Genomic DNA, 12,375 nt, shown 5'->3' with positions numbered 1-12,375 from the left:
TCATTATTATACAGAGCAACTGAAAATGTTGAAAAAATCTAATTCTAGTTAACACGTTTTATTATTGACGCAGGCAATCAGTACAAGGCCCTTGGCTGAAAAAATGGACTGCATGTATAGTTATGATGTGGCACTTCATGACAAATTTATTTTGAAGCCCATATTCAAGTCAAAGGAAGTGAAAGACCAAGCGATCCCTTTTTTAAATTATGCAGTTGTCATGTGTCATTGGCCAGTTTCTGTTGCAATGTCTGTGTGCACAAACACAATATATTCTGTACCAAACTGATGTGTGCGGTAGGCTCTGATGTCCTCATTCTGGAGCTTTTGTAGCCACTCTGCAGGACCTGTTTAGGCAGCAGGCAATATCAAGGTGGTTCAGAAATAATTCAACTGGATGCACTGGTCTTGGTGGTGTGGCTGCCCTGGTTGTTGTCAGTCAGGAGTTAAACCCATCTGTGTGTCCTGTAACTGTAGACCCAATGCAAACTAAAACATTTGACAACCCTACATCATCAACATTCTTGACATTGGATTGCCTTTTTAAGTCTGATCCTGCAATTGTCTTTGCAACTCAAGAAACTGGTCAACATATTAATGGAGGAAATCAACTATGCAGTCAGTGTGTGTTTAAAAACACAATACATCTAGATATGCATGTGGCTAGCTGGCACACTGAACTGTCCACAGTTGCACAATGGAGAGGGGAGTGGACTTCATCCTCCTACACAAGGCACTGTTAAAATAAGTTTAAATATGACTGCTTTTAAATTCTCTGAGCAGCAGTGTACTGTAGTGATGAACAGAGTTGTAACAACAACAATACTACTACTAATATTATTATTAATAATAATAATAAGAAGAAGAAGAAGAATACTGTGCCTGTCCAAATAAATGGGACACCATTTGCAACTGGATGAGAGATCTGCAACAGAAAACCTAGTACTGAATTCTGTCCCATGTACTTTCTTCTAAACCTTAACTAATTTCCAACAATCTAATATTGCTGTATGAGCATTTGAGGTCCCTACATGTGAAAAGCAGCTGGCCCTTTAAACTACAGCACAGCAGCAGAATAATACTCCTGAACAGAGGCAGAAAAATTCAATAGAGAGGCTGTATTGAGTAGAATTCAGAAATTAGTACATTCAGAAATGACCATCACATGGCCAGTCCTGTCCAGGGACTGTAGTTGCGAATTAGCTCCACAGCTAAATCTGGTGCAGCTAGTGTGTTGTGTACAGTCCGTGCTAAATAAATGAATAAACTGAACTTAAACTTAAGTTAACCAACAACTATTGCTGACCTAAAAGTTACTTGCATCTATGGTGAATAGAGAGTTCCATCTACCGAACTGAAATGGTATTACACTCGGAAAAACGTGAAGTTTGGCACTATACCAGCATTTTTTTCCATTAGACTGTACAAATGGAATAAATCGTCTGACTTTTCTTCCTCAGAAAACTGAAGTAAGCAAGCAAAAAAATCAGACCTCCTCGTAAAAACACCAACTGAGATAGTTAACCATAACAGTTTATTGTCCTAGGCACTGAGCAAGCTCTAGCATAGGATTCAAGAGTGTTTTTTACACCCAAAGCCTACACTCAAGGCAAATCAGTCATTTGGAAAGTCATTTGCGTTGACAACCTTGTTGTTTCGGGCATCTACACCTTCTAAGAGATCAGAAAACGTTGAACTTACCGTGAACTTAACATATTATTTGTTGATTACGAGGGACTCCCTACATTTAACCTGAACACATACATAGGAGTAACCACCCCATGTTTAACCTCAACACGGTCATTTTCACCGGACGCAGCCATGTTGTCTGTGAAAAAGATTTAGCTGTGAAACATTAGCATAACCACACCCCAGGTGTATCTTTAAACCAATCAAAAGCCCAAAAATAGCTTCACAGACGATTTGAATTGTGCTATTTTTCGATGCAAGTGCGGCAGCTCAGGAAATCAGATCGGGGAAGTGCACGAACAGTGCCTTATAAGCAAATGTCGGAAAAATAATTTATTAACCGCAATTTTTGCTTTCGAGGATGATGTTGTTCAAGGCATAGAGGAACACTAACATCTTGTGTTTATTGCCATCTTCATGATTTCCTAAGCCTTATCAGTGTTGTCTAGGTATTGTATCCCATCTTAGTGCTGAAATCTGAAATGACAATGGTTATGACGTCTCATTCGGTACCAGTCTGTCATTTTGTGCGGAAACTGTCTCCTCTCTGTTGTTATATGTGGATACTATATTGTCACTGTGTGTTGCTCTTGATCTTCTTATTCCTTGACTCTGTGAGCACATATCCATGGGTGTGTCAGCAGTGTGACGGTGTTCTGCATGTCTTGAAATGGTGTTGAGTGTGTAGCCTACTTTTCTGTTTCAGCTGCCAACTTTGTTACTTTGTCTCCTACAGCGCTATATTTCCTAGTCCAAATGTCAAAGAGACAAATCCATGAGATAAAATGAAAGGTAAAAAGATTCACAGGATTGTCTTCCACTTTCCAGAGAGAAAGTCTGTTCCTGACTATTATTTACTTGTAGTCAATGTGTTTTTTACTGCTTGCCCAGTGTTGATATTTGTCTTCTTTGGTTTTCTGGTGAAAGATCACAGCCTTGAACAGCATAAGTGCAGTCAGGCTGTTGTGTACAAGCTGTCTGGGCATGTCAAGCCTGGTTAGCGCCTGTCAGTGAGTGTAACGCAAACCGCCGGAGGCCACACTCATCAGTGAGCCAAGACCAAAACATCTTTTTATAAGGTCAGAATTAGGATCAGAGTGAACTGTTGAACTTTATCTGTCATATATGCGTTCCTGAAAAAACAGCACTGTTGGCATGTCTGAGAATACTCAGAATATATGTCTAGCAAGACTGATGAGGGATAAACGCTTTTCCGCAAGACCTACAGGAGCAGAATTTGGTTTTTAAAAATTCTGAATCAAATCTAAGTTTCAGACATTCACGAGTAAGCTGCATCTTCACAATAGTTCTAACCATTAAACTAGTTTGCTGAAGCTGGCATCTTACACACAATCTTAACGTCTCTGGCAGCATTTTGTCAGATTTTCTATATTTTATGCACAGCACCAGTCATAAGTTTGGACACACCTCATTAAGACAATGGGAAACATGCATTCAAAGATTTTGATTTAAAGACTTATGCTTAAATGCTTGAAATGAGTTTCTTAGACGAATATACACAGTGACGAATATATACAATGAAGATGATACCTATGTATGAATTTGCTTCCAAAAAAAGTACATTCGTATATGTATTTTCTGAATTTAAAAAAGTATTAAAAATGTATTTGCATAAAGCTTCATTGGCATTCTTTGCAAATTCAAAAGCCATATTGAGACTTAGGTTACTTTGTTTAGTACAATGTTTCTAGATTACAATATGTTTCTAAGCAATCCCATATAAATTTTGTATGCCACCAGTTTGCATTAATGTTCATTCATGTTATCGGAATCAAGAAAAAAAGAACCTGAGGATACAGTTGGTTTCCAGTTGAATATAGATTTGATATTTAGAAACATCAATCACAGAAAATAATCTTATGACCCAAATTCATATTCATTGATAGTAAACACCAGGTGTGGCCAGTGGTTCATTTTTACCCTGCCATTTTCTGTTTGCCATTTTAGATTGTGATACTGGCTATGACTCTCACTTCAGTTTCATTTACTAATGCATTTCAAGATGATTATTTCAAGTATTTCATATCTATCATGTCACAATATATATATATTGTGTGTGTGTATATATATATATATACACACACACAAACAACCACTGAATTGCACACAAGGAAGATACAGTATTAGAAAGATATTTATAACTTACCATTTCTCATCAACAATGACCACCTTTTGAAATGAAAAAGGGCTTTGCACAAATAAAACTCTGGACGGATGGGAGAAAGCAAGAGTGATTATGGTTATGGCAGTGGATCTTAAGATCTCAAACAGCTGTTCTAATGTGCTCTCATGTGACTATGTGACTGCCTGTAGATTGCTTGATATGCAGGACTGAAAATTTAGTGCAATTAAATGGTACACACACACACACACACACACACACACACACACACACACACACACACACCTACCCCTAAAAGACATTTACAGCCTGATCAATGACAATATCGCTTAAATCCATTTGGAATTTGCAAATTATTTTATTGTTTTTTATTTTATGGATGATTCAACAGCTGTCTGAATCCAATCATGTTCAAGTTAGATTGATGAAATAAGTCATTCATTCAAAAAAAGCTGCACAGGTGATTACCTGTCACTTCAGACAAGCAGTAGTAATAGAAGTAGTAATACTAATGGAAACAAATTATCTATGTTGCTCACACAGCACATATTACCATGTGAACCATTTTATCCTTCACAAAATATTGCTCTGGGCCATTGCTGTCACTCCTGTGAATTGCAACAATATTTTTTCCACCATCATACAAAAACAAATCCTTACAATATTTGACTAACACAATCCAATACCGAACTGTATTTTACAGCACACATTTCCCCTCTTTATAGGGGATTCATTCACTCAAGCAAAGACAGAATGTAAAGGGCAGTAAAATGCAAGAGAGATTAAGTGTTGCTGCAGAGACAATAACAATGTGACAGACATTATGTCAGTGCTGTAAGTAGAGCAAAGTTGTAATGTACAATAGAAAACTTTTTGTAACTTTTGTAACAGTGCAGATGTGTACAATAGTTATGACTGGATTGTTGCAATATTAATTGCAGGGAGACAATTCTACTCACCAGAACATGACCAAGTGACTAGAATTAAAGTGGTCCATGTTAAGTTACCACTGTTTCAGACCCAAACCTGTGCATGGAATTCTAATACACCCTGTAGATGGTCCTATTTTGAACTGATGATCATCATATCCATGACATCTTTAAATGTTCATAAAATGAATAAAATAATAGTTTATAATGTGTTGAATAGTTGAATGATTTAAAAACGGGATTACCAGAAACAGAATTTTATTTTTTCCAAACTCAATAATCTAAGGGAGTTGTTGGCACCCTACTTTTACTTACCCCTGGCAAAACCCCAGCTCACAGTGACTATATCTAAGTACATGTTCTTGAAACATTTTATTACCAAGAAAAACTAGGAGGCAGCTCTCAAATATCAGAGTCAGCAGAGTCAGTGCTACCAGACAGGAGCTCTGAGTGAGGAGCTCTGAGGACTGTGGACAGGTAAGTCTGTTTCCTATTCTCATGTTGCTCATACCAAGCTCAGCCTGTAGTATTATCAGGGAAAATCTCTGCTACTTCTTTTTTTAATTTTTGGCAGATCCAGTATCTGCTCGCTCACTATCATGTGCCTTAAAATACTATCTGGTCCAAAACAGTATACAACAGTGATCACAATGCTTCTTGGATAATTTACAATAATAGTACAGATGACAATGCATAATGTGGCAATGAAACAACGTGTATCATGATACTAATAATAATAAAAAAATCTATGGGTATGCTTTTAAAATCATTCCAATAGTTGTATCGTCAAATAATTGTTTCTAAAAGGCAATTCATGCATAGGTTAGCATGATTTATTTTGTCTAGAAGTTATCTAAAAATCTACTTTTTGAGGACTCTGCTATTGTGTTAATGGCATATCCAATTTTCAACACTACAGGTAAATATTCAAATGCAAAAAAACAGAACAAACAGAAATTGTGAAGGATCCAACAACACAGAAATGGGTGATGTACTGTACTGTAACTCCTTCATGTCTGAATAAATAAATAAATAAATAAATAAATTTATTAATAACACTTTGAATTTATGTGATACAGGCAAAGATTGGAGTCCTGGTCAGAAACACATCATGAAAAAATCTATGTGACACATTGTTGATATTTATAAAAATATTACAATAGGGATAAACGTTAGTCGCAGGTGTTGGATTATCATGTTTTCATCATATTGGGTGAGTTTGATGTCAGGGCAAGGGTATTACAAAACCAGCTTGTTTTTTTAAAGTGTTTCATTTCAGTGCTAGTTTCTAGCGTAGCATCATATTTTACACACAAGACTTTGGGAACACTTAATGGAAAATGTTTAAATTGACAAAGATGAAGGAAACCAATTAGGATTGCTTTGCTGGGCATGTAATGTTATAGGGAATGGCTCCAATTTCAAATGGACACCAGTTCCATGCAGCAGCAGCATACAGTACATTGGAAGAACAGGTGTAAGTCTGTAGATAAGGATACCATGGTGAAAAGCTATCCAACGGACAGCAAATGTGGTGACCGCTCTGCTGGAATGAAGCAAGTGTCTTTCCATCACAAAACATAAGATGGTCTTTCCCTCCCAACACAGTGGGGGAGCTGGTTTGGGTTTCCTGGAACCTGTTCAGCACTCTCTGAATTATACTGCTCCTGCGTCAAGACCACAAATTTTGTCCAGGGGTACATATGCAGCACTTTTTAAACTGCTAGAAGGCAGCAACAACAGTAAAAAAAAATACAATAGGGTTTTTTGAGATAGGTACCAGGCAGACATATCTAGAGAACATTAGTGTTTTTTTCAGGATGGAATAAAAATGTATTACTATGCAGTCGTGTAATGATATGTTCCCATTTGGGGACTGTCTGTTCTAACTTATGAGGTAATTAAAAAAATAATTATGAATGAAGTATGGAATGACAGATAGAATGACAGATTTGCCCGTATCAGCTCAGTTTTTTTTTTTTTTTTTTTTTATTAAGCCTGCTCCGCACATGCACATCATTTGACATAAGAATAGATCTGCGATAGTATGTCCATATTTTTATGAGGTATGTGACCTATCAAATGCAGGGAGCTGACCTGGCGTACCAGAGCTTGCTAAGGATCCTGTGATCCTCGAGAATCTCATAAATATGTTTACTATCAGTTTTGAGTTACCTCAGATGTGCTACATATTAAATTAAAATCTTAATATATCTTTATTGGTTAAAGAGTCAAATTTTTAGTGGGCCAATCATACACAGAGGAGACTGGTAAAGGTGTAAAGACCAATCAAATGCAGTTGCAAATAAAATATTTTTTAAAAGGAGTGCTTTCAATCACACAAAAGCACAGAGAAATCATGTAGATTTTTTTTTACTATTTTAAAAACATCTTAAACATTTGAGGTGTTAAGACTATGAGCGCTCTCTTAATTTTCATATCAAGGGTGTGAAAGTTCCCACTTACTTGCACCCAAATCATTATTACTTGCAAGACAGTCTTCCACGTAACCCTTCAGAACATTTTTATAGCCGCAGAGCATCAGGTAATGTTTTCAAAAGGTTTTGTTTTCATGTCTTGATGTCATAAATACTTTGGCAAACCTACAGTTTTGCTAATAGTTGCAGTACAAAAACCCCACCCCACAGAGCTTAAACAGTTTCTTCATTTCCTCACAGTTTTCATCTCTAACACACTTTCTAAAGTATTGTTTAATATTTTCTGTGGTAAATTGTGTCATTTGTGGCTGAACTGAAATTGCACATTCCACCTCCTGCACTGCAGTAAGATTCTATGAAACTAATGAGCCATTATGACATGAAAATGAACAAGAACTTGCAAATCACCACAGTGGCACTTAATCATGAAAGAACTCAAAGATAATTAATGTCAGTCAGTTTGTTATTTTATCTTTTAAATTAGTTACTCATTGACTGTGCTATAGCATTGTAGCGTCCGTGGTGACTGCAGTTGACATGGTAACATTTGAATAATTAACATGCATTATGTTATTTTTACTCTATTTTTACAAAGGATTGTGTAAAAATACTCTCCACTATGTTTTGCTCCAATGTTTGTAGAACTTTACTACTGACATTTCCCAATTAATTAAGAGAAAACATTTGTAAGCATCTATATCTAGAAGACATAAGCATCTAGTTTACCGCTTTATTTGGAATGATGATTTTAAGAACCAACCATTTATAAGAATTAAATTGTCCTGAACAGGTGTGTTTTTATGAGCAGGAGTGTATAAATGCAGTGTATAAATGTAGAATGCCGTGAGGGAAATAAATTGTATAATGTCTTTTGTCTTTCTCAAGACAAACAGCATAATGATTAAATGGACCCCATTCAGTGAACATTAGTCTTTGACTAATGTGTTGGCATTAGATGTAAGTGTTACTTTTTCCTCACTAACACAGATCTGTGAGCTCAGCACTCATCAAAGTAACTTTAAAAATGTATTTATAAAGTAAAAATAGCACTTAGATTTGTTGGTCAAAGTTGAGAAAGATGTTGATTAAAAACAAGGACGTGTCTGAATTCCAGGTCTGATAACAGTAGATAAGGGCAAAACAGTGATATTACGCCTCTTTATTGTATCCCAAGAATTTGATGACATTTGATATTTGTCATTCCAGCTCTATTTTAACATTCTCCTATCCTTAGCAAAGTTATATTACCATACCACTAGAGTACTTTCTCCAGTTTCTTCACGTCAAAGTTTAGGGAAGCACAGGGGGCAGGGTTTATTCAAAACATGTCAACATCAGATTCCTGGGGCAGACATACAGCCTGATTCCCAGGGCTGGGATACGAGCCATTAGATTAATGGCACACATGGCCTCTAACTGGAGGGTGAAGACAGACTGCGTTGCAGCTAGGTAGAGTTTCTCCTTGACCGTTAGCCAGCACCCCTTGACTGTTGAAGGGCCATGCTTGTCCAATGATTAGAGTGCTTTCAAAGTGGTAGTGCCCAGCTTTTCTGGGCACAATTAAACTTTACTTGTTATTATTTTAAATGCAGCACACACATGCTATTGTCAGTAATGCGCATAAATAATGCCACAGTCTTAGGGCTAAAGCTTTTTTTCTTGGCCTAATGTTTAATGCCCTAATTTTTTAGTAAGTTTATGGTTATTGCTCCAAAAATAACTTCAAATAAGCCCCAATATTTTGGCAGTAATGAAAATGAGGGTAAAATTTCACTGGAGTCCTTGTTAAATGTTTTAAACAGGAATGCCATTAAATGCACAGCCTCACAACAACACAGTATTTATGATAACTGTAAAACAACATTCAACATTTCAAAAGCACATCATTTCTACATACTTTATGCTTAACTTTTCTCATGTTTCCTGTATTTAAATTTCCTCAGTTTAGTACTTCACAGTACAAAATGGTAGTATGACTAGCTGAGTTGGTTTTTGATACGGGAATTGATAGTGGAATAGCAATGGAGTAAGTGGAGTTACTATTTCTCTGTATTTTCAGCTTCTGAGAATACTGTTGAGATTCTGTTGAAATTACACAAAGACGCCAAGATGTGGAAGAAGATGAAAACAACAGAACAGATTGTTCCCGGGCAGGGTAAGAATAATTGCTCCATTATGTCTCCCAAAACGGGCACAGAGTAGACCTCCCTCATCGCATTTGAACATTAAAAAAGAATTAAGCAATGACTGTTTCTATGCATTTGCAACAATCCCAAAAATTAGCAAAATGTGTTATTGTTTGTTTATGTATATGTATAATTGCTTTTTCTGTTTTTCTGCACATGAGAAGCTAAACTCATTTATGCCTACATTGTCTGTCACTGAATGGCCCATGAAGAGCACAGCCAGGCGTAGCCAATGCCTGGATAGGAGACCACAAAAACAACCTGGTTGTTGCTTGTAATACTGCCTGTGATAAGAGTAATGGGATGTCCACGTGAAAAACTAAAGATTCATCAAAGAACAAAAAAAAAAAAAAAAAATCAACTAAATGTGAACAGAGATCCCCATGAAGCCATGATGAGTTATAATTCTAAAATATTAAAAGAGAACACCTGGGGCTTGAAAAAAGACACTATTAAGACATCAAAGGAAGAGCATATATGTATCATCTCTGATGAACAATACAGTGGCTTGAGAAGACCAAAATAAACATTTTAATTTGTGAAGACAAACAGTCTGTCAGCCTCAAACCACAGATATTCCACATCAGGCTACTTATCCTCTTAACATCATTGACTCCCGGGAAGCATTTTATTGCATGAACAGCAATGGCAATGAAACTGGAAGAATAGGCTAATAAAAGTGGATGAGATCGCAAAGGTATTTATAAAGAAAAACAGGAAAAACATTCTGATGAACAGCTGACCTGCAAGCCTTAGCCTTCAATCTTCCGTAATCACAGAAAAAAACATAGCTCTTTGAATTGAAAGAAGAGAACCAGACTGAGTATGTTCTGTATTTGTCCTTCAATCAATGAAAATGTACAACATGGAACAAAGAAGAGTTCAGCAAGTATTTATGGAAAACATCAATTGAAAGAAGAACATGAGAAGAATGATTTAATGCCCAGTCTTCCCAAGCAAGGGTGGCAAGGTGCCTGTGCTAAGAATCTGTGAATTAATGGAATTAATAGCTTTAGGAATGGATGACTTCAAAATGCTCAAATGCCTGTGGTTTGACAGGTTTAGGACAGACAACACAAATTACTTCAATAGAAGGGGTGACAGCATTTCTGGATTTGAAATAACTACAAAAACGCACAGACATTTTTACGAAAAGAAGTATATAATTTTTCTATAACACAAAGTGTATGTCACTGTTCATGTGTCCTCATAATCCCCAGCAAGGGTTCAGTCTCATATGTCTTTTCTCTGTGATTAATGTTCTCTTGTCCTGCTTCCTCCATATGCTTACCATGCTTGTACACTACCAGGTTATGAAAAGAAGCCCAAGGGTAAAGGTAGGTGGGTGGTAAATGAAACAACAACAATAACAAGAGCATTTTAATTAGACCTAAATGGTCTAGTTTTCCCTCTACAAATGTTTGATAAGTGTGATAAGTGATAAGTGGCAAGTGTGTTATTGATAAGTGTGTATTTGCAAGAAGGTGCATGCTCCTGTATCCTTTATGGTGCAGTTTAATTGGCCTTCATAGTCCAAAAGGTAAAAGTATTTACATTTTATTGTTGTGAAATCTTCAACTGTCACATACTAAAAACTTCAATGCTAATTTGCAATCTATTCCTTATCCTGGAGGGTCTAAACCCACTATATAAGCATTGTTTTACAAAATACTTATAAAAATGAGTTAAATACTTGCCTACACCTGTGAGAAAGATCATTTGTAGAGAGTGTTAGGTACTTGAGTGACAGCAAAACAGTTTGACCATCCAGTACAAGGATTGATCAAGTTATTTAGAATGTCATTACTGACAAATTAACATAAATAAAAAAAGATTTGTTCCTTTCAGTATGAATGTGAATATCTAGTTCCACTAACTGTTGCAATGTGGTGCAGTGGTCTTGTAACCCAAAAGGTTCTGGTTTGATTCCCAGATGGGGCTCTGCTGTTGTATCCTTTGGCAAAGTACCAAAATCCTCTGTAAATATCCACCTATATAAATGGATAATGTGTAAAAACAATACCAAGACATGTGCAATAGGAGCACATCTAAGGATGAGTAAATCTCTAATAGATGCCCATGAAAAATAAGGGTCCAATTTGTGGAAAAGAAATGCCAATGCCAAAAGGAGGGAAGTCCAAAGGGACAAAGGGGATGCCAAAATATGTAGAAAATATAAAAAGCCTATGTTCTAATAGATTAAACAGATCAATACATTTGTCGCTATATATAAGACAAACATGTAGAGTAAATATCAATATTAACCTCTTCTTAATAAAAGACAACATTACATGTTATAATAAAATAGCAGGTGGAAAAGGATATGTCTGCCTGAGCCAGTACTGTATGTTAAATCCTGACAAAGGTTATTGCCAAAATTACTGATTTGTTTGTCCTGCCCATTAAAATACAGGCTTTTTATATTTTTTTACAGTGCCATGATTTTTTTATTATCCCATTTGCTATATGGGGCTTTACTCCTTTTTGTTGTTTTTTTTTCATACAAAATATATATTAACAACTTTGTACTCAGTTTATAAACCTTAAGTTTATGGCCCATTCCAGAATTGTGGGTACATTTCAAGTATAGAAAGAAAACAAAAAAATCGTCAATCGTCAACTGTTGACAGAGTTCACGGTAACAGAGTTGACATTTTCCACCATTTTGTGCCTTAACTACATGTGCTAACCTCAAACCAGATACTACATGGCATGTCTAAAATCAGAATTTCATGGATTTTCATCATATTATCATTTTTTTTTTAATTGAATGAGAGATTCACTGGTATATCACAATAACAGAGTTGACAAATAATTAATCTACTGTTGGTGTATCCTCAACATTTTGTACAAAATAATGAGGGAAGAAGCATGACATACCTCACTGCCTCCCAGATGTTTCCCGCCAGGGGAAGAGACATCACTGGGTGCAGGTCACATGCTTTTTATTAGAACTCTTTGCAGATTTTTATGCGGTTTTACAACAGCAG

The 12,375-nt window shown here is 36.2% G+C and overlaps 1 protein-coding gene across 1 annotated transcript in view; it reads left to right on the top strand.

Moving 5' to 3' along the window:
- The first annotated feature begins 9,308 nt into the window (after positions 1–9,308).
- The window catches only part of LOC118778980 (immunoglobulin-like and fibronectin type III domain-containing protein 1), a 21,450-nt gene continuing 18,383 nt past the window's right edge, over positions 9,309–12,375 (top strand). The window contains exon 1 of the mRNA XM_036530784.1: positions 9,309–9,354. Coding sequence (XP_036386677.1) covers positions 9,309–9,354 — 46 coding nt within the window. The remainder of the gene's footprint in view (positions 9,355–12,375) is intronic.

This window comes from Megalops cyprinoides, chromosome 6, assembly GCF_013368585.1.
Source record: "Megalops cyprinoides isolate fMegCyp1 chromosome 6, fMegCyp1.pri, whole genome shotgun sequence".
Classification (NCBI taxonomy): Eukaryota; Metazoa; Chordata; class Actinopteri; order Elopiformes; family Megalopidae; genus Megalops; species Megalops cyprinoides.
Note: the sequence above shows the minus strand (reverse complement) of the source record. Positions and strands in the feature narration are given on the sequence as shown.